Source organism: Camelus dromedarius, chromosome 6, assembly GCF_036321535.1.
Source record: "Camelus dromedarius isolate mCamDro1 chromosome 6, mCamDro1.pat, whole genome shotgun sequence".
NCBI lineage: Eukaryota > Metazoa > Chordata > Mammalia > Artiodactyla > Camelidae > Camelus > Camelus dromedarius.
Genome location: NC_087441.1, coordinates 52,415,882 through 52,440,352, shown reverse-complemented (window position 1 = coordinate 52,440,352; position 24,471 = coordinate 52,415,882). Strand labels below are relative to the sequence as shown.

At 36.3% G+C, this 24,471-nt stretch overlaps 1 protein-coding gene across 4 annotated transcripts in view; it reads right to left on the bottom strand.

Moving 5' to 3' along the window:
* FBXL4 (F-box and leucine rich repeat protein 4) overlaps positions 1-24,471 on the bottom strand; it is a 63,170-nt gene that overhangs the window by 18,638 nt on the left and 20,061 nt on the right. For all 4 annotated transcript variants that reach the window (XM_031456062.2, XM_031456061.2, XM_031456060.2 and 1 more), the window contains 3 exons: positions 20,880-21,225; positions 14,213-14,457; positions 6,836-7,049 (listed from right to left, as the gene is read on the bottom strand). In XM_031456062.2, coding sequence (XP_031311922.1) covers positions 6,836-7,049; positions 14,213-14,457; positions 20,880-21,225 — 805 coding nt within the window. The remainder of the gene's footprint in view (positions 1-6,835; positions 7,050-14,212; positions 14,458-20,879; positions 21,226-24,471) is intronic.

Sequence of the window (24,471 nt, the reverse complement as noted above, 5' to 3'; positions counted from 1 at the left end):
TCTGATGAAGCGATTTTTCATCACAATCCTAAAAACATCTAAAGAAAGAAAAAGATCCCATGAAATAAGTTAACAAAACAAATAGAATTATATTTCACTATCTTTCAGAGCTAAAAATTCTGGACAAATAGAGTTCAAACATTTTCTTAGGAATTCTTTAGGTTGAGATCCACCCATCCATCTACTTGGTGGATGTGGTTATTCTGTAGCAAGACAAACTTATCTTATGCTTACTAACTTACCTAATAATGAAAAAATGAACTAGTGAGAGAGCTATCACTCGTTCATTCAACACAAGTTTACTGAATATCTACTATATATGTTCACTCTAGTGAATACCAGACACTGTTCTACATACTAATTATAAAGAAGTAAACGGTCAAATATGGTCCCTTCCATTAGGAAATTTACAATTTAGGAATCAACATTCCTTTTACAGAAACAAAACATAAGGGTGAGAGAAATAATTCAACCTAAATCTCTCTTAGCACATGATAGAAAAGATATTCCTATTTAGGAAGATCTGTAAGAATACTTCAACAAGTTGGGAATAACTACGTAGGACTTTCCTGAGTAAATCTATACTATCATTTTCACATTTACACAAGTCCATCCAATTTATAAAGTGTGTTGTTGTTGTTGTTTTTCACATGTGTGACCTAATTTGGCCTTCTCAATAGACTATGTGATAGGGTAAGTTTTTTTTTTTTTTAACAGTTAAACTTTTAGCTTAGTATAAGTGACTTACCCAAGCACATAAATTTTTCAAGTCAGAAAGCCAAGAGGAGGACTGAGTTTTATAACTTGGTTCTCTGATACAGACTAAATAACAAGTATCTTCCCAGTTTTTAAATTATCAAATAATATCTGAATCGGACACCCAAATCTCACTGCCAAGCAGTTTTAACCAGAGCTAAATTCTGAAAGATCCTACTGCTGCTTTCTCTCACTGGAGGGTGCCAGCCATAGTATGAGCCAAGGCAGTGGAGCTGGGGAGAAAAATCTTAATGAGCTAGACCAGATCATAAAAGACTGGCCTCAAAAATTGGTGACAATGACACCTGGGGCTTGTTTTAAGGCTGCTCTCATTTTAGTTGACTACCGAAGCAGCAATCAAGCAATACAAATGGTATACACTGGGAACCAATCCCAGTTCCTGACAAGGGTACTTATGAGGCTCAGTGGTCAATGCAACAAGCCTTGTTGGTGAAATCTACCAGGCAGAGGGAAGCCCAGTGCCCTAGGCCCACAGCCTTTTTCACCACTGGCTCAGGGAGGTGCCATATCAGCATGCCAGGATCCACCTACCAGCCTTTCAGGCAATTCTGATCCTATTATAGTTTCACTCTCCTGGGTTCTCATTCTTATTGAGTTATCAGACCTGTAACAAGTCTGGCTATGCCTAACCACTCAAGAGCACACAACCTAGACATCAACAACATCGCTTCACGTGCTAAAATATTTGGGGGATTATATGTCCCAATGCTGTTCTCCATTATGGTACAATATTGAGAGCTGGCCTGTTTATATAATCCTTTCCCTTGAGGCATTTCATTATATATTGATTCTACAAACTATTACTTAAATGTCTCTAAATGTAATTTGAATAACTGTTCTTAGAAATTCAGAACTAAGACTTCAACTAAGTTTGTTTGTAATAAAAGACAAAAGCCCATTTCCCTATAGTAGATCTTTTAGAGACTAGAAAATATTTACAGAATATAACTTAATAATTTATCTTTTACACTGGATGAAAATATTGTGTATCTTAGTTACAATGTTATATTTCCTTACTGACTGTAGACTAGAAAAGGATTAAGTGGTAAAGCAAAAGCTCTATTTTAGATAGAGGCAGCCCAACCAAGCTATTAGAATAACTACCTTTCTAAGCTCTTATATATCTTACAATTTTCACTATAACACGGAGGCCACCAAAACTGGGTTCAAATTCTGACTCTAATTTATCACTCTGTGCCACTTGGAAACTTATTAATCTTTTTGGGACCTTCATTTCAACATCTCTAAGGTGAGAGTAAGACCTACTCTCACTGAATTAGTATAAAGAATTAAATAATATGCAAAATGTCTAGGACAACAAACAATATATTCAGTAAGTTTTCCCAAACTTTGGGACGAAAACCCAGGTCTCCAATATCCTCTAAAGCTTTATCCACTCTCTACATAGATTTGCATAACGCTTATAAAATGGCATAGGTGTATCATGTTTATTAATGTAAATTATATACAGGCACATAAAATGTAACTCTATCATATTATTAATCAAAACTTTCTGAAGATAATATGCTATAAGAGAGATAATATTTTTGTAATACTAACATTTGCTTATTTTGGAACTTTGTAGAGCTTAGAAAAACAGGGAGTAAAAGGGGCACTAAATAATCTGTATTCCTTTAAAAAAGAAAAACCTCTCCCAGGAAGTTCAAATTTGTAGCTTTTTTTTCTCCTCATGTATTTCCTTAGGGCAGAGGCATCTGAAATCAACTGCTGTTCAAAACAGTTTATAACATCCAAATGTACTGCTGGTGATTACATGGACGGTTTAGACAGAAGCCAATCCACTAAATCTTATCTTATTTTGTTTTCTCTCATCCACCAGCACCATCGAGTGCAGGACTGAAACGGTGCATGTATGGAAGGGAGAAGAGGGTGACAATTCTTTGCTTAGGAGAGATGGGAGGTGTTCACAGATTGACACGGGTACTGTTTGTCTTCAAAGAGACCAGGTGCGTGTGCTGCCTTCTCCCTTTCTTCCTCTGCATTACTCAGTGCTCGTGTGCGAGTCTGAGGCAGATCCCGAGAATGAGAAGATATCAGAAGTGAGTAAGGTATAGGCCGAGAGCTCTGAATTCAGAGTTGGGAAGCTGTAAAAGTAAACACTGCCTGGGCAGGTTTTTCTCAATTTTGAATTTGGCCATTTGCATCACTAAAATGACATTATTTTTTATTTTGTTGTAAGTCACTGTAGATCAATGAAAATCAATTTCATAGTATTTTCTATGTACTAAATGTCAGAAAAATTGTGTAGGGTAGATGTATAAATGATTTTATGGTATTTTAGCAGATGGACTAATAAAAACAAACTTTAATAGGTAGTAAGATACAGTCCAAAAAAAACGAATTTTATTTACTACAATCATACAATGATTTTACATCTACACTTAAGTAACTGAGGGAAGCTGAGGCTGATGCCATCCAAACCTGGAGACATATGCACAGATGTCTATGCTCGAGATATGAAACCTCTCAATTTCTATAAATCACACTTTTTAAAAAACATATAGTCACATTCTATCAGTTTCTTGAGGTAAACTGAAGAAAATTGTGGACTATTTAATGATTCCCTGGCACTTAGATCATGTTAAGATATAACATTTCAAAAGCATCCCATGGGAAATACTTTTACAAATCATCACAGATGTAAGATGTCCACCAAGTTAATATAGTCTCTTGGTTTTTACCCTATTTTTCTTCCTGCAGGTTCACTTATTAACTATGCTACCTTTCTTCTTAAATTCAATGAGAAAAATTTTTAATGAGGCCTTATCCCTTGCACAAAGGATATCAGACTTTATGGCACACAGGGCAATAAAACAGTAAATACACCAGTAAAAAGCAGGTGTGGCATAATCTCAGAAATGGGTAGGTTTACCCAAGAAAGGAGAGCTGACAATTTTATACCTACACAAGTGATGAGTCATTTCACCACAGACCAATGAAAACACAGGCTAATACTATCTTTAAACTGGCATTCAGGGATACAAGTCCTCTTACTTTACAAATAAAGAATCTGGAAACTTGAGTGACTTAACTTAGGTCACTAAGCTTGTCAGTGGTAGGGCCACAACTAAAATCAAAGTCTTTTTCCCACCAAAGCAGGATACCAGTTAAACTCTAGCTAAAAATTTTGCCCCAAATCAGGAATAGTATGTTCAGGTTTCCACAGATTAGTAAAAAAGCTATATTGAGAAAAAGATATCTACCCTGATCTACCAGTAAAAAGAGGCTATTCACCCAGATGGTTTGATAGGTAAATTCTACCCAACAGATAATTCCCATATATTAAAGTTATTTCAGATCAAACAAAAAGATGTGAATTTCCCAATCATTTTGCTAAGATGTCATAATCCTAGTCCCAAACCTGTTACAATGGCATGAAAAAGAAAAACGTAGTTCAATTTCATTTAAGAAAGTAGATATAAAAAGTACTGATAAGTATAAAGCCTTAAAGAATATTTACTATGAACCAGGCACTGTTGTAGGTACTTTATGTATATTAAATCATTTAATCCTCACAACAACTCTTTGAAAAACATACTATCATTATCCCCAATTGACATAAGGAGAAGCTGAAGTGCAGAGGGTCAAGAAACTTCTTCAAGGTAACATAATTAGTAAGTAATAAAGCTAGAATCCAAATCCAGGCAATTTGGCTCCAAAATATTAGGAAATTAACCTAGCTATGTATTAAGTTAAAACATGTAGGGATTACCCCAGGAGTGTAAGGACAATTCAACGTAAGTCATTATATTAATAAATAAAAGAAAACAAAAGATCAGTGTGGCAATGAAGGTTTAAAAATTTTTAAATACAATATACATTTCTGATAAAATATTCTTAACCAAATGAGAATGATAAAGACTACTTGCCAGAAAGAAACATCAAACAACATGAGGAGCTGTGTGTTTAGTCCACTAATGAAGCCCCACTGCCTAGAATAGAGCCTGGCACATAATACACATGCAAATACTCGTCATATAAATATTTAGCAAATGAAACATTAAAAACATTCCCTCTATATTAGAAATAAGCCTGGTGTGCCTATTGTGACTCTCTTATTCTACATTATTTATGAAGTTCTACTTAACATAGCAATACTTTAAATATTGAAAATGAAAAAGTATGTTCATTTCAAGATTACATAATAATTATATTATTAGCAAACCCAAAAGACATGAGCAAAATTATTACAATAATTATAAGCATTCAGTAAGGTGAGCAGATACAATATAAATATACAAAAACCTAACTTTCCTTTATACCAACAGTAAGCAATTAAAATTAAATAGAAGAATACAGTACCTGAGACCATAAAATGCAAGGGATAAATTTAACCAGAAAGATATAAAACCTATGTGAAGAAAATTATAACATGCTTTGGGATGTAAGACAAGACCTGCGTGAATAGATGGGAAGCCTTGCTAAAGAGCAAAATTAAATATAATAAAGGCACTTCCAACAAAATCCTTGCTGAAAGGTACATCTGGGAGACTAATACACAAGGATTTTTTTTTTTAAGTTTAAAAAGAATAGAGGGGAGACTTCCATACCACATTGTGAAACACACCACAAACCTGCAACGATGATATTATTACTACCACTAGTGCTATTAGCAGCCAATATTTATTGAGAGTTTACTATGAATTAGGCACGCTCTAAGCACTTCATTTGCAATTAATTCTCACAATGACCCTATGAGATCTGTATTTTTATTATCTGCATTTTAGATATGAGGAGACAGAAATACTGGGAGGTTGGATACTTGACCAAGGCAACATTCAGAACAGGCAAGGGTTCACTAAAGTAGGGAAGCAACTGGTCCACCATTTGGAAAAAGTAACTTGGCCATCTTATTCATTTATTCAAATACTTATTGAATGGCCAGTCTTTACCAAGTACTATACTAGATACTGGGAACATGGCAATGAGAAAGATGGACAAGCCTCCCACCTTCGTGAAATTCACATCCCAGTGTAAGGAGACAGATGATAGAAAGAAAACAAGTAAGATGATTTCAAAGGAACAAAAGTTGTTAAGAAAATACACTGAGTGATATGACAGAAATGAACTAGAAGAGGGGCTACCTTTTATCAATGTCTAAGAAGCCATCTCTGAAAAAAAGAAATATTTAAGTTGGATGTTGAGCTGACAAGAGGGCAGCCATGTAATGAGCAGGCAGGAGATTCCAGACCAGCAGAGGTGAAAAAGCCGTGAGCTGGGACCGGATCAGAATGTTCAAGGAACAGAAAGAAGGCCAGCACGGCTGGAGCAGAGGAGACAAGTACGGGACAAGAGGTAGACACTCACTGCAGGCGCCCAGGCACTACTCTTTGGCCCAGCAGTACCACCTACAAACTCTATCCTACAGCCGTAAAAGCATGCACACTAAAACTGTGCAAAAGAATGTTTTGCTAGACTGTCTGTAAAAGAAAAACTGCTAAAAACCCTAAATGTTGATCATATGGAGAACAGCTGAATAGATTATGGTAAAACATAATCTACACAATTAATGAAGAGTTAGGTGGCACATGTAATGACCTGGTGAGATGTCCTGGAGATTAGTGACAAAAAGGAGATGAATAAATATTACATGATTCCATTTTTCTTTAATGAGACTCCTAAATTGTGGTGTTAGGAATTTTAACTCACAAGCCTGGTCCTGGAGAAATTCCACTTTGCTTCCTCCCACTCCCAGCAAAGGTCCTCCTGCGTGCTTTCCTCATCCCTCTTTCTCTGACTCCTTCCCCGCCAGCATTTCAGCGCACCTCACTCAGCCCACTGCCTGTTTCTTTCCCTAGAACTATGAACAGTGTTAACAAACATTTTAAGAGCAGAGAATAACATTTTCTTAAAATGAAAAAAAAAAAACCCCACAATAGACTAATTCTGAAATGACTGAATCAGATCTAATGATTTTAGAATAGTCAGGCATCATACACTTCATCTATTTAGAAATTAGAAATCACATTATTAGGAGAAGTTATAGGCAACTAAATATTCAGTTGGCTATTACACTAGCAAAAGGTGTAAATCTTACCTCTACTTTTGTTCGATAGAGAACGAGTCGTTTAAGGCCACATAATTTGGCAACATGGTTGAAAGCCTGAGGTGGCAGTTTATCACAGGATGAGAGATTTAAGTCCTGGAGATTTGGACACATCTCAGAAATAATCTCCAAGCAAGTTTCATTAAGGAAGTGGCTGCAAGATAATTCAAGGCGCACTAATTCAGATCCACAAACCTTCAGAAACCTGTAAAAACAATGTTCTGTGTGAATTTCAGAAAATTCAAAGATATTTTTTGCAAGTACTTTGGAATTACATTAACTCTAAGCAGACACCTTCCGAAGAATAGATTTCTATTAGGGAAAATATAAACCTCGTTTCACTTAAATTCTCATTTACTGCATGCTGAAATAGGCATGGTTACGCTAAAATAAATCAACCTGAGAAGATAAAATGGATCCATATCACATAAAAAGTCAGCTAATGCTAAGTGGAAAATTAAGAAAGCAGAGGGTATATTTCTTCTATTTACCTGTAATTCACATCCAAGTTGGTAGAGCCAATAAACAAAACATAACAAAACTCTAAACTCCTGGAACATATTTCCCGCTAAACAGCACCCATTCAGTACCGGATAATTTATTTTGAACGCGGCACACAAAGTGACAGCTTTAAATAAATGACCTCAAAACAAATCAGACTAGCCTCCTCTCAACTCAGAACGTTTCGGGGTTGGTTTCACTGTACTGTTGTGATATAGTCCTTGTAACTGTTTCTGTTTAGCACCTAAACTGATGCTGAAATTATTACAAGATACTCAGTTGCAGCCTCACATAAAATACACAGAAATAATTCAATGTAGAGGACACGAAATCCCTTATCAGAGTAGGAATGACAATATTTATCTTTGTTACATTCCAGGGGCTGGGGGAAACAGTCCTGTCCATAATCGTCATCTGATAATCAAAGTAAATGTGAGGCTAGGAGTATTTGAATTCCTGAAACTTTATCAACTCAGCAAAGCAAACCCTTTAACAAGTGCCCCACTCACCCCTGTCCAGGTCTTGACATTTTCTTGCCCGTCTCAGTGGCACAACAGTCATGTGCTGCAAGTTTATTTATGCCACATCTTTTTTCTACATGAATTAATTAGCTCACAAATACGCACGCAAAATAAAAACTGAATAAATCAATCACTTATGTAAATAAAGGAAGGAACACTGGACTTCTCAGTCAAAAGATGGACGTTCTGCCCTGTTCCACTACTTCCTAGCATGTGACCTTGGAAAAGGCACTGACAGAAGTCTCAGCATTTCCTCAGCTGTCAAAGGCAGATGACCATACGTAACAGCACACTGCCTCACCACACTGCCTCATGGTTTTGAACATCCAACAATATGAGAAAGCAGGTTGCAAAGGCCAAAGCATCCTACAAGCATTAAAATAAAAGTTAAATCTTGGCCAACTCATATTCAAACAACAATTTAAAAATTTCATTGCTGCACATTAAGTATTGCAAATAATCCTGTAGTCCACACATCTTATTTACACTTGAACGTCTGTTTATTCTTAATCCACTGCAACATGAGTTCTGCTCTCCCTAAATTCACCCTCCCCTTTTAAATGCCAAATCCAATAGCCTTTCTTTTCAGTCCTCATATTACTTGATTTATTGTGGCATTTCACACAACTACCCACCCCTTCCTTAAAATTCTCTACACTCCTCAAGCTTCTCCCCCTCCTTGATTTCCTCCGACCTGTCTCACTACCGTGTCTTTGGCTAGCTGTAGTAGCTAAATGGCAGTTTGCCTCAAGCACATTCATTCATTCATTCAACAAATATTTACTGAGCTCTGGCTATGACCCAGGCACTACTCTGGGCACTGAGGAGTTGGCAGTGAGCAAAGCAAAGTCCTTGCTCTCACAGAGCTTACTTACATTTTGGTAAAGAGGCAGACCATAAATAGATAAAACGAGTAAAATGAATAGCATATGAGAGTGAAAAGCGTCAAGAAGAAAATAAAAGCAGGGAAGGGCAACAGGAAGTATCAGTGTAGACAGGATGATCAGAGAAGGCCCATTTAGAAGGCAAGTCAACACCCAAAGAAAGTGAAGGGGTGAGTTATCTGAGGAACAGTAATCCAGGAAAAGGGAAGGGCAAGCATGACGGCTCAGAGGAGGATATCAGGGGTAACACCTAGAGTGTGGCACCGTAAGGAAGCACAAAGTGAGAGGGAGATGAGGAGCAGATCAGAGAGGTGAGGGGCAGTTCTAGAGTGTGTGTCCTATAAAGTCTCTGGCTTTTACTTTGAGGGAGACAGGATTCTCAATCGTCAAAGGGTTTTGAGCACAGGTGTGGTACAACCTGCTTGCCTTTTAACAGGAGCACTCTGGTCTCTGTGTGGAGAACAGACTGAAGGGGGACAGGGGTAGAACAGAGGACCGTCAGGACACCATGGCAACACTGAGGGAGGAGAGGATATGCCCTGGATCAGGTGGTAGCACTGAATGTATGTGGTGCTCAACGTGCAGACTCAGGTCTATTTCAAAGGGAGGCAGTGTGTCCTACGTTACGACTACCTCCCACATACTAACTGAACTCAGGCTCATCTGTTTCTCAACCACTATTTTTCTGTTAACCACAATTTCCTTACATACTGATTGGCTTATATTGAGTTTTATAAGCTGCCTCAAATCCTTCAGCAATTGAAACGAATTCCTGGTGTACCCAGTACTGAACAACAACACCAGGTGTGTAAAAACCATTTGACGAGTTGGTTGAACAAATCTTCCAATTATGAAAATTCATTTCAAAAATTTAAGTTTCCTCTATTCTGGGATAGACTAAGTTCTTCAGACTCAGAGTATTTGTCCCTTAAAAGGGTCAAACTATTCCCAAGAAATATGACAAAATTAACATTTTACCTTACTTTGAGTATTCATAGCAGTTATGAGTAGCTCTTCGTTATGTATAAGCTAGCAATCTAGAAATGAATGTAGGGTGTCAGAGAACTAGAGTATCCCATTTTGATCCAATACTTCTAAAATTATTTGCAGATTGCAAAAGTTAAATGAGTATATTAACACTCTTAAAATTAAAATCTTTAGGCATCTTATCTCTTGAAGGTCTTCATTATTCGGCAAAGTACTCTGCTCCACAACTTTTTCTGGTACTGGACTTGGAATACTTTGACATCCGTTTCCCCTTTGCTCTCATTATTGAACTTTTCCCTTCTTAAGATGTCAAGCCAATCACCAGAAAGCCTGCAGTTAACAGACTAGAACACTTCCCAAATGAATTTAATGACTGACAGAATATGGAAGCACAATAAAGATAATGGTCATGCTTACACTATCTTTATGACTCTCCTTATTTTTCTATGTTGCATATTTTGACTCTGAGTAGATATGTAGTCAAATCCCCACAGTCTCTCTTCCTAAACAAGATCTACACTACCTACTTTTTCATAATATCCCCACTCCAAGAAGGCAGAAGTAGCAGCAGAATCAATTGATTAGCTGAATGCAACTCTTGTTTCTTTCCTTAATGCTCCTCATAAAGTTTTATTTTAATGCATAATTACATACATGTTTTTGTCTTGGTCGTCTATTTATTCATCTCAATTGTGATACTGATCACTTGAAAAAGAACTACAGCTTCTTTATCTCCTGCAGCCTGTTCATTCCATGCTACGAATTCTCATCAAGTATTTCTCAACACTGAGGGTATTAAGAGAAGACCCAAGTTCAGATAAACAATCCCAAACTAGGTCTCCTGCTAGAAGAAAAGGAATCGCTGGAGAGAGAAATAAATTGCTTACCTTCATGAGGTGAATTAATTTGTCCAGAGTAATATAAGTACGTAAGTAGTCATTTACTAAATGGTAACTTGCACCTTAAAATAATTAACATCATATGAATGAATGATTTAATCTGAGTTTACTCATCACAAAATAAAAGGGACTAATCCTTACAACCTGCCTGAAGTATAAAGGTAAGGGGAGAATTACGTGTAAATATCCATGGCTTCTGACTCCTAATCTCATGTTTTGTTAGCTGACCCTCACTGAGTTTTATAAAACAGTGTATTTAAGATAATTTTGATCCCAGATAGCTGGAGCATTATTTACCATATCCAATCTAAAATAAAGCTACTAAAAACAAAACTTCCTGCTTAACTGTGTACGGTACTATCTGGCAATGGCAGAAGGAAGAAGAAAGAAAGTCTTAAGTTGTCTTTCATCTCTAGGAATTGACCAACTAAAAGAGACAACTGTATAAAACATAGGTGGCAACTGAATAAACAAATATATGAATAGACAAAAAGCTCTCTATTCCTTGAAACTGTTGCTCTGTATCAAAACATAAAGTCCTGAATCTAGAAAGCACCCAACAATGTTTCGGAAGGGAGCAAGTAGAGGGGATGGGGGTAGAAATTTCTGCATAACTGAGGTGGAGATCAAGCTGATGAGCTTGAGCAACCACCTGAAGAAAAACGATAGTGGAAAAATGAACCTAAGGCTTTCTGAACATCAGAAGGATGGTTAAGCCTCAGAGCACAAACAGCCAGGGAGGCAAAGGAACACCCAAGACATCCAAGGGAAGTGTATTATAAAAGAAGAGCAGAATCAGAACTGATGTGGCTTTAATGCGTAATGCCACGCATCAGCAGTCCCTGAAGTTGCAAGCCACAAATCTGTAGATAGAACAGGATTTTAATAACTGATTAAAAGTTTTAAGTTCTTGTTACTCCAATTTCCCCTATTTCCCTGCTATTTTGAACAACATAAATTCCTAAGTTCTCTAAAATCCAGTGAAACACTTCCAGCTTGTGAGGATAAGGGTTTTAGGCAATAAAAATAAACTATATCAAACTTTTCCCCGAGACTTGCTCAAAAAGCAGCTCCTCATCATCGGTCTCTAGTTTAAAAATGTACTTTTTTTTTTCTTTAAAGTATTATAAATAAGTCTTCTTCACAGTAATGAGCATAAACAGACCATAGTTATTCACAGATTATTCATTAATAATCAAGCCATGAATATGTATCGTTTACTCTGGGAATGCTGCCTACAAGTCAAGTCAAGGGGGCCAACAGCAATCAGGAGGCAAAACTCCAGTACCTCCCACCCAGAAACAGATGCTCTCGCCTTGGTATCTAAACTTTACCTTTTCTCAGTGGGAACAATGACTACGCTCAAAGGAATGCTATCAAGATTTATGGTTTTACTGGCTGAAACACTCCTGTCAAATATGGAAAACTTAAATTTACGTATGTACTTTGGTGATTATTCGAACAGCCCCACGGCAACTAAATGGCTGAAGTGAAAGTGGAAGAGAAACTGCTGGTGAGAACGTAGACTGGGGGCTTTAACCCTGCAAAAGAAGATCTTTTTATCCATTACAGGCTGAAGATTTTTAAAAGAGCATTGCTAAGTTTTCTTCTCACAATGTATGTTTCTGCCCATGCACCAAAATAAGCTACAGAGAGTTTTAAAAAACTGATTTAATATTATCTTTACATTTTACCTGTTATAACATGGTTATATGCAATATTTTGCCAAAGAAGCTGGGCTTCAGCCATTCATTACCAATGTTTTCTTTAATGTCTATTAAAGACATTAGTTGCCTCCCTGTTATTTTATTTATAAAAATATAGGAAGGGTATGTTTAAATGTTTATTCTTATACCTTTATCTTTGCTGAAGCAGGAAGTATATTATATATCTCTTTACATGGTTCACAACATTCGCCATAATGCCTTACACACCAAGGGTGAAAACAAACATCTAATAAGTTCCTAATAGTGGGAAACACTAAAAAAAGAGCTGTGAGGGTAATTAAAATAAACCCAAAGCCCTTATAATGTAAAATAATGCTTATTGATGCCAATTGTTCTATCTACTCTCAGAGTCAGTTAGTCTTGGTTTATGATCCATCGTGCATGCTCTGAATACCCACAGCCATCATTAGCTCTGGTTCTTCTTGGTCCTGTTAGCAGAAAAGAAAATTTGCCAATGAAGTGTGTGTGTTTGCAGCAAACAGAAGTAGAAAGAACTAAGCTGTGTTCCACTGGATAGCTGTCAAAGGTCTTGCAATTTTCAAAATGCGGATTCTATGAAAATTCACCAAAATCACACTGCCAAAAAGAAATGCCTTATTTTTCCACTATATATATCCCCTCTTAAGCAAATTTACAAAATAAAAAAGAATTCTGTATACATAGCATGTTAAAAAATCTTTAGGCTCTGACCTACAATCCTATCATGTTTTATCTAAGAACCCCTTCCTTCGGCTCTATTCCTAGCAGAAAAGAAAGAAAGGAAGTGCATCCATGGTTTCAGCATGTGCTACAAGCCATGACTGCTCATGTTTATTTCTTTCTTTGATGCATACACTATCAGTATTAGCATTTTGAACGCATTGTTACTATTCTGAACATGATTTCATCTGAATCTAATGGTATCAAGTATTTATTTCTGGAACTGCATCTTTATAATATAAGTCAAGGGGAAAGAAAGCTCAGTATACAAATTTCTAATTCATAAACCAGTGCTCAAGAATGTATCCGCTGAGGATGTGTGTAGGGAGAGCTGTAGTTTGTTTTTAACTTCTAAAAACAGGATAGATTATTTTTTAATCAAAAATAACAGGTAATTTCCCCAAAGTGTCTACTTAATGTTAGACACTTGTTATTTAACTTAATGAAATGAAGGGATTATACTGTAACATACAATGAGAATAACCATCATCAAGGTTAAGAGAAAAACACCTGTTTGTATCAAGAAAAATGACTATGGCATTACTAAACGAATATGCACTCGTGCAAGCTTTCAAATGTTTAACAGGTGACATTTAGTAGTAAGGAAACTAAATGCTTAAATAGAAAGGAGTAGAAACACCTGGGCAGGTCTGCAAGTGTGGTCGCCTATTTAACATGTAATTGCATTTTCAACATAATTAGTTTAAATGAGCTTCTAAATTTGGGTGATGTATTGCACATGTAATTAAGATTTAATTAAAAATGTTCTATAATAAATTGTTTTCCATTTCTGACAAATCACATTAGAGAGGTAGATTTTGATTTGGAAATAGTTTTTAAAATGTGTTAATCATCTGTGCTGAAAATATGAGAAAGGGAAAAAAAAGGAGCTCTGCTGAAAGTTACTTGATGTTTAAAAAATACGAGGTAAAGGGCATAATTTCCCTCCAGATTATGAGGTCTAGCTGATGAGCATGGTGAAACTCATCTACTGTTATAAGCAGAAGCATTCTGAACATGATGCAGAAAAGGTGTTTCCCTTTATTTCTGTTAAGTACACGGTATAGACTTTCAAACCTTTATTACAGAAACTATTACATAGTAAGAACAGCCTGCTGGTGAAATAACTTCAACAAGGCTTGGCACTAACCTGCTAAATCCTGCAACAGAGATGAAGCCCCTATTGCCGGTCCAAGATAAGTTAAGCCACTGGACAAGAGTGCAGCGAGCCTGCAGAAATTCCAGAGAGGTGTCATTCAGTTTTGCCCAGTACGGCTGCAGATTGAGGTGCAGGTACTGCAGGGGATCGCAGCAATGTTGGTTCAGTAGTTTGCAAGTCTGTGCTAATCTGCACAGGTCAGGTAGTGTAAGATGATTCAGAATCAGCTGAATGAGCTACATGAAACAGAGAAACCAAGATCGTCAAGACAGAAAAAAAAAAAAAGTATCACTTTATGAAGCACATGATATAATCTGGTAAAGAACAACAGTATCATATATTTTATAACAACATTTTCACATACAAAATATATCAACATTCAACAGAATTATCCAATCAGTAGAAACTAGACATGCATAAGGCTATCTATATTACATTTTAAGATTGTTCAAAGTATACTCAATTCATGTTGACTACTCATTTTTTTTTTTTTACAGTGTAAAGTTATTTTGGGAATCTATTGAATAGTATGATTTTTCACAGACTTAACATTTACTGAACATCGACGAGACATCAAACAACACTGGTGATAGAGAGAAGAGCTCCCACTTTCAGGGCTTTCGGAGTCCAGGGGGGATTGGTCAGTACAGTGACACGTTTCAATAGGTCTGCTAGGAGCGGAGGCTGCTCCCAGAGCCTGACACGGGACCCAGGCCTGAGCACAGCGAAGGCCTACTTGTGCCAGGAAGGCTCAGCTTTAAAGAGGGAGAGCAAAATAGGGGAGAGGAAAGTCCAGTTGGTGATAAGGACAGGGTCACAAAGAGCCTCACAGAGGAGCCTGGGTTTATTCTGAAAGCAATGAGGAGTCTTGAATAAATGTAAACTGCAGAGTGACAGAATGAGATTTGTGTGTTAGAAAGATCATTGCAGGGGGCACTACTAGAGGCAGGGAGGCGGGAAGGGAAACCAGGGAGGGGGCTACTGCAGGATTCCAGGGAAAAGGAACCTGGGTCTGCTTAAGGCAACTGGCACTCGAGATAACGGAGCAGCGAACAGATACAGAAGAGTATCAAGAAGGAATCAAAAAGATTTTTATTTCTAATTAAAATAGTTTTAAACTAGTCCAAGATTTGCTTTTTCTTAACGGTAAACAGTTGGAAGCTTCTAAACTAATTTTCAAAGAATCACTGCTAAACAGCGTATTCTGAACCAAGAAACACAAAGAAAAAAAAATCAAGTATTTTGCTAAATGGTAAAACTCTTTAGATGAGAGAGGTGGTCAAGTTTTTTACTGAATGCAGTGTATTTACCTACCTATACTCTTTGTTTTGCAATCATGCCCTTTAACCTAAATGCTCTTTGTCAACTTATTTAACTATGTAGGCCCAGTATTAGTTTCAGGTCAGAATATTACTGTTTGAGGCCAAAATATGACAAAGTAAAGAGTGACAACAACATATTTAAAATAAGCTTAAAGAGTACATATAATATATGGACATTACTGACTAATACATATATTGAGTATCAGAAGGCTTGGAGTGTTTTTGCTATTTCTTTTTAACATTTGCTCTGGGCTTTTGAAAAATAACATTAAGGTGTGTGAATGTGGGTGTGTGTTATAAACACAGGGAAATTTTAAAGTAGTCTAAAATTTCATCATTCAGATAACATGCAAATTGTTGACAAGCAAAATATTATACAAATAACAGAAGAAAATTCAGGTAAAACATTAGAAAATCCAAACGTTGAAAGCAGGTAGAAAATAAAAAGTTCCTCTCTGTCCATCCTCAAATCTAGTAATCCCTCTTCCCCTTTATAAACAGTGTTAACATTTTTCTGCTCTCCTCCTCATACATATGTATGAAACTATTGGATTTGCACTGAAAGAATGGTACTTTGCACACTAGTCTTCACATTGTTTTTCTCATTGAATGACGTATCTTGTAGATATTTCTATATCTGCACATACAAATCCACCCCATTCCACTCTATACATGACACACTAATTCAACTAATTTCTCATTGATGTGTTTCCTGCTTTTTTTCCCTAGTGTAAATACCACAGCAATATTAGTCTGTGTATGTATGTATATATAGCTTGGCAAATTTTGCAAGTATATCTTAGGGTAAATTTCATGCATTTGAAAAGTTTTGATATAAACACAAAATTGCCCTTCAGAATGTTTACATCAATTTACCACAAACAGTGTATAAAAGTACCCATTCACTCATATCCCACACAGCACTGGTATCAGTACTTTAAATGCTGTCATTCTGAAAGGCAGGACAAGGAAAAAAATTTTTTTTAAATAGTGTGCATTGTCGTTTTGGGGTTTTGTTTGTTCTGTTTTTAACTACAGAAATGTAATCCTTTGTTTGCCAGGGGAGTTGCCAGTGTCTCCTTCTTTCCTGTTGGTTTGTTTCTGGTTTCTATTCTGTTCCATTTATTGCTCCCATATCCGCAGCCCTCTGGGTTAAATAAATAAGTTTTGTCCTTAATTTTTTTTTCAAATTTATGTGTGGGAATGCACTGGATTGTCTGGTTGCAAATGAGAATCTGTCTTCATCGGTGACCCACAAATATCAGACCCACTACTAAGATGCTTTATTATCTGGTGGGACGAGTTCTCCCTCCACCATTCTTCTTTTCCAGAATTTTCCTGAGTATTTGCATGTTTTTTAGGTGAACTTTGCCATTAAAAAACAAACAACAAATTCTGCTTGCATTTTACCTGGGACTTCATTGAATATACAGGTTAGTTTAAGGAGAACTGACACCTTTACTTCATTGTGTTTCCCTGCTCAAGGGCATGGCATGATTTCTCATTTAATGATCTTTTTTGATGCTAGAGTTCCTAGAGCTATTGATTTTTGTCTGCTAACTTTGTAACCTGCCAACTTACTTATTGTTCTTAGCAGTTTTGGGTCTATTCTTCTGAGTATTCTAATACGTAATCACATTGTCTGCAAATGATGATAATTTTACAGCCTTCTTTCCAAAAATTATGCTTCATTTCTTTTCTGCATTTTCCAGCACTGGATAGTTCTTCCAGAATAATGTTAAGTAACACTGTTGTCTTATTCCTGACTTTAATTTGTATGTGAGGCACGTATAGAATTTAAAAATTTTTAGTAACTACAGTTTTTTTAAAAGTCAAAAGACTAACGTTAATAATACAGCACTGTATGCCTGAAAGCTGCTGAGAATAGATCTCAGGCATTACCACACAAACACAAAAGAGTTAACAATGTGAGGGAATGTATGCCAACTATCCTGATCTTGGTAATCACTCCACAATCTATACATATATCAAAGTATATACACTTCATATACATACAATTCTATTTGTCAATTATTCCTCAATGAACTTAAAAAATAAAACAAAATCTTATATATTTTATAAGATATATTAAAATTATCATCTCATATGTTCAATATAAAAATTATTAGAGATATTAAATCCTTTTTGCATATCAAGTCTTTTGAAATTCTGTGTGTCTTTCATACTTTCAGCACATCTCAAGTCAGACTAGACATACAGTGCTCAATAGTACCTGTGGCTAGTGGCTACTATATTGGACAATGAATTTCTAGTGTTTGATAATTAGATATGATGTTAGCTTTTGGTTACTAATATTTGGCAGATAATTCATAGATAGCTTAATAAGGTATTTGCTTTTTAACAGATACTGATAAAAATTTGAATATCTATCTAGCTGCCATTTGTGAACCAATTTTGCACATCTATTAAGATGATCATAGGATTTTTCCCCTTTGACTGTTATTATTTTATAGTACTGTGATATTATTACATAAATTCTCTAATACCTAAACACCCTTGAATTCTAGGAGTACTTCCTGAATGATTTTTTGTATTATGTCTTTAAATAATTGTATTTATCATTTTTTGTTTGCAGAAGTAAAATTAGTCTATAATTTTATTTTTATGTGCTATAGTGTCACATTGGTTTCATTAAAAAGTTGAAAACTTTCCTTTTTCTTTACGCTATGAAAAAGTTTAAATAATACAAGATTTGACCATTTCTTAAATGTCTGAAAGAACCTAGGAGCCATCTGGGCCTGGTAGCAGTAGGACCTTAAATATTTGTAGAATGAATTAAAAAAATCTGTTGTTTCAACTACAATATTAAAAGTTATTTCAGTAAAATTTTTAAGCAGTTTGTGCAAAGAGGCATTAAAAGTTAAATATATCCCTGTGTCAGAGGATAAATAATTTACTTTTTCCAGATGATTTGTAATTTAAATAACTCCCAGCATTTCTGGCATTATTCCAAACAGAAGTCACCAATATTAAAAGATGTATACTGTGTGAAACATTTTATGATATTTAATATTATATTTTAAGCAAATACCAAAATAGAAAAAGAAGAATAAAAAAGTCACTGAGACCATGACATTGACATGTGAAAAAGCACTTTTGGATATTGATTAAATAAAAGATAACAGGTTTTAGGCCTACAAGACAATACCCATTAATCACTACTCATCTAGTATCTAGTATCTGTCAAAACATGTTTTTATATGTGCACTGCCAAAGCTGGATGTCCCAATCACTGTCATCTGGGTGGATGGTGTCCTGTGGAGTGATGCTCTTGAGACAGGAGGGAAAGGGGCAGGATACAGCCACTGAAGGAAGGACACAGCAATTGAGGACAGGCCATAAACTGGTTAGAACCAAGATGGCAGAAGATTCAACTTCCAGTAGACTTTGAGCCTCGTGGCACACCCACAGGCGCCATGACAGTTCCCAGGTTGGCCTTAAAAGCTCAAAAAGTGGGCAGGGTCCCAATTCCTGACACCTTGCCCCTTCCCCAAAATAGCTGGAATAATCTTCCTACTCCTAGCATGAGAAGTTACCCAGACCACAAAAACTAACCACCACACACCTCGTGATCGCTGTCTCTCTTGCCTTCTGAGACAGCCCTCACTCTGTCTATGGAGTGTGTATCTACTTTTACTTTAAACTAAACACTCCCACACAACTTGGCCTCTCTCCCTCTCCCCTTTTGAGATGGCCGGCATTCTGCCTATGGAGTGTGTATCTCCTAAACTCTCCCTTCTGAGTGAGATGGACCACACTCCGCTGTGGAGTGTGTATCTCTCTAAATAAACTTACTTTCACTTTACTGTGCCTCACTTATGAATTCTTTCCTGCACAGAGCAAGAATCTATTCTCTGCAACACTCTGAGGCAGCCCTGAGCCTCTGTCTAGTTTCACCTCTTGCAGCTTCTGCTATCAAATCCTATTCCAGCCACACTGAAATACTGGAGTTCCCAAATGGATCACAGAGATTCACTTCTTCTTGCCTGTGGATGTCCCTCTGCCTGAGGTTCCCCTTAGTTATTCACTTGAATGTGATGTGTCAAGCATTTTATCAGGTCTGGATAAAACATAACAAACTGTTTAAGATCTATTTGCTGAATTTAGATTGTACTGTAGTTTTAGGAAATGGGTTAAGAATCAAAGAAGTGAGTTAATTTCCTCCAGATCATCTGCTCCCTCTGCTGCCAAAACAGATCCTGCTTGGAGCCCTGGGGACAACGCAGTCAGTAGCCCATGCTCCTCTTCCTCCCAGCTCAACTCCTCCATCTCCCCCTCTCCTCCCACTAAGGGCCAGAGGGTCTTGCCCAATCTATGACACTTCCTTCCACAACACAAGACTTGACCTAGAAGGCCTGGGTTGGATCCTGATCCCGTGGTTTACTGACTGAGTTACCGTGGATCCTTAAATTCATCTTAATGTGGCAGCTTTAGCTACTTCACAGGATGTACCACAGCATTTGAACTGTGAAATGTTAAACAGGCATTATAGTTACTGTGAGGCATTTAAGACGCTGTCTTACTATTTCCATGCAAGTTAAGCTAATTAACTGAAAATCCCACCGATTTGGAAGGGAGATAGTAGAATTGGTTAAAATTTTTGAATTTCTAAAGTTTTATTTTAAAGATCTGATTATATTATTTTTAACCACACACAACTCTTCTCAGCCAGGGACAGAAATGCCTGGCCCACCCCAGGGGGTGTGCTATTGGCATTTGATGCCTGGGAGCCAGGGCGCTAAGTATATCCTAGAAACACCCTGTAGAGACACACTGAAAACCAGACTTCAGGTAAAGGCACTCTGTACCTGCCTAGACCAAAAACCACAGCTAGTTAGAAGTATATAGAATAGAGTTACTACGGAAGAGTAAATGACACTTGAAGAAACTGTGCATTATTAAACAGAATAAGCATTCCTGTCACAATATTATTAGCACTCTTATTTTTAATAGCAAATCACCTTCAACATAACTGGTATCAAGTTAAGCACATATTGCCTGTATTTACACAGCGTAATTATGAATTAAGGTGGAGTGTAATTTATTATCGGTTTATGTACTTTGTTTATTGTTAATCAGTGATCAAATAGCATATATTTAATAGTTTATCCAGAATCACTGAAGTCAATCTAAAGCAGAAGTGGTGGTTACTTAACACAATTTTGTCTACTTTTTTCAAAATCAAAATATATATCAGATTATGTACATCTTGCTAATGCTCCTATTTCTCTGACATCGAGAAAAATAAACATTAATATATAAACATTTAAAAATTATAGTATGTCCAATATTGCTACTGAATACCTTTGGCTTACCTCATAAGGTAGTTTGTCAAAATATCCATTACTTGGCCCGTCCCTGAGGGCGGTACTGCTAAACTTTTTGTTAAGAGTGTCCATTCCACAGCCATCCTTTTCTTCATAGTCATCATCTTCCAGATCATTCATGTCAATAAGTGAAGTCTTGAGAGAAAGCCCTGGCTTGTCCTTCATACCATGCAGCACAACTGCATCTAATTCAGTGTAATAATCCAGAAGAGAACTATTCACTTCCAGCCGTATAAGGTTTGTGGGAAAATGTATCTGCTTAATACAAGGTTTAAACTGGCGAGCCTGGGAACCATTCACCTTCATAGGTCTCTCTGACCAAAGAGTCTCCCATCTGCCAAAGAAAGAAACTTTCCTGTAACACCGTTTAGAATGAGATTTACTGTTACTTTAAGGTGCGGGGCCCTTGCCCAGAACGTTACAGTATGAAGAGAAAGCATTAATTAAAAGTGGACAGAATCAAACACAAGTATTGTTTCCAGGACATGAAAAAAAAAACCTTATTATTTAAAATATTTTTATTACTTAAATTATTTTTACAACTCCCTAGGAAGTCCTTTTTGGCAGATTTCACACTGGTTGGTTAAGGACTGGGATGGGTAGTTAGAAGTACATGAACAACATTCAGTTTTACAGAAAAAGTAAACTGAAGTACTCAAGCACACAGTAGAAAGCTCTCCTGTGTGCATGCCCTAAGCCAACTGTGGAAACTACATTATCACCTTGCCTCCCGAAGGTCTCCTCTTCCATTTCTGTTACTGGCATCACACAGACTCAAAACTTCCATTATCCTTGATTTTTTTTATCCAGTCATTAAGTTGTGTCAAATTTTTCATGACATTCTTTCCTATATGCCCTCCTCCTAAATTTGCAGCATTGTCCTCTTTAGTCATCCCTGTATCCTCCGCACCTAGCAAGTACCTAACACATAACAGATGAACAGCATTTTCTCCTATTCCTCCGAAGTGAATTTCCACTTTTCAGCCAGGTTAATCATTACTTTCCAGATAATAAACTTATTTCCACACCAAGGTGCTTCCTTATGTTGTGTCCATGCAGTGAAATGCCTAACCTACAATTATCTGCCTGCCTGTTCTTCAAGGCCTAACTTATATTCCATCTCTATGTAGATAAAATTATTTTCCAATATTATTAAAAAATTCTTCATAACAAAGCATCATTAGATGTATAATATTCTCACATATGTAGCTTAAATAACCATTTCTCTAATATTGTTTCCTAATATATCAGAGAAAATTAGATCAGACAAAAATACTTCAATAAACATCTTTCCTCTATTTCTATTTACTTTAGATAGCAGAATTTTTTAATAAAAATTTTCTGTCAAAGACTAAGAACATTTTTGAGTTTCCCAATACATACTACAAACTTTTCAAAGACGCTTACGCCAATAGTATATAAGAAAGACCACTGAAAGCACTCTTTATTTTTAAAAATAATCTCTATAGTTTCATGGTGAGCCATTCCTCTGTGACACAGTTTATAATTCACTGACAACCATCACTTAAAATGTTGTCATATGCTTATTAATCATATCAAGGGTTTTTTTTTTTTTTCCCTCTGATGTATTATCAGTTCATTTCCTTGGTCCAATGGCCTATTGAGAGCTAAGTAAAAACTGATTACAGCAAGGCATTTAGGAAACTGAAATAGACAACAGGGTGTGAAATTCAGGGGAGAAATCTGAGCCGAGACCGTAGAAGTCATCAACATACAAGTACCAGAGCCATCTTTAGGCTAACGTGGGAGCAAGAAAGGTACATAGCCCCAGTCTCAGGAGAATGGAGAAGGGAAGTATGGCCATTTCTACCTTTAGGAACAAAAACATAAGGCAGCAACTCAATGGGGATTCTAGTAAACATATCACTAACCCTAACAGTAGAAGCATTTGCAGTTAATGGAACCCTTATAGTCACCCCACATTTGCTAGATTTGCTACTTCTCTCCCCAAAACTAGGAATAAAAAGCTACATCAGACATAAAGAGCCCATGAGTATTTGTATTAGGAGACCACATGAAAGTAGGAATAGAGAGACTGGTCCCACCCTCTAACCAATCCCGAGAGGCAGGGGAGAGTTCTAAGGAACAGAGTGGGTTGTGGCAGACTAAAGGAGGAAAGGAAAGCAGACTGGGCACCTTCTCACCTCCTGTGACAAGGCAGAAAAGCAAATCTGGAATGCCAGCCTAGACCTAAGAAGTGCCCCTAGAGTTTAAATGCAAAAACCTTGAGGGTTCCCAACAACAGAATTGGTTTGAACACTATTGAAAATCCACACAGTAAAACAGAGGCAGCCATTCGGGAACAGAAGAATGAAGCATTTTAAACCATGTTAGTGGGAAAACGCATTCTTAATTTTGGACAGTACGTTTCCAAGAATCATGGGGTAAATGGTGGACCATATGAGAAAACTCAAAACTTCGGTTTTGCTCATCCTTTTGTTGCTGCTGGAAAAATGACATCAGATGATGGAGGAATGTCTCATGTCCAAGAAACAAGGACCACTCAGGACCCTGTGAAATAACTGCCTGTACTGGTTCACAACACATGTGGACTAAACCAGCCTATTTTATTGTTTAGCTTCAATGAGAAGTTTTTATGAGGCTTAACAGAAACACTGAAAATGTAATATAGAAATCACCTCTGCCAGGTCCTTGGCAATAAATAAAGACACCGACAAAACATGTTCTTCATGTATAGCTTGCCTTGCATTACAATGCAAATTACACTATAAAATTACAAATATAGCTTAAAAACTAGCATTGATTAGAGCAGAAATATTCTATTGTAATAATGTATTAATCTCCTAAAGTCTTCTCTCTACCTTGCAGAATGGACAAGGTTAAGATGATGCCTTAAATTGATCCCCTTAACATTTCTAGTATGTTTAAACCTATAATGGTTAATGCTATTCTAGCATCATTTTTCCTGCAGACTTCTTTCTACAAAGCATGAACATTATATATTTAGTTATATATATATCATAAGTTTATATATGATAGCATACTTAAAACAGGACAATATCAGTATCTTATCAGTTTTTAAAAATACTTTCAAATGCCTAAATATAAAAAACATTCAAATATCATAGTTTATTTATATTTTCATTTTTTTGATAACCTAAGAAGCAACAAAGAAAAATGATAAAAAGACAGAAAAATTATTTTAAAAGTTTATGGCCTTTTGAATTAAGTTAACATTAACTATGAGACTATAACTCAATAAAAAAAAAAAACTTAACTGTGAGACCAATACAAATTGATTTTGAGGTATCTGTGTTAAAGTAGATTATTGTTTAGATTTTTGTTTAAAATTCTAATAAACTAGAATATATTACTTTAAAGTTAGGAGAAAAAGATACCTATTTTACCCAACAAGAGAATATGCCAATATCTTTTTTTTAAGTTATAGTCTAGTTGATTTACAATATTATATTAGTTTATAACATAGTGATTCAGTATTTTTATAGATTATACCTCACTTAAAGTGATTACAAAATAATGGCTTTATTTCCTATGCCAATATCTTTTTATTCTGGAAATCTAAAGCCAGAATTGTAAA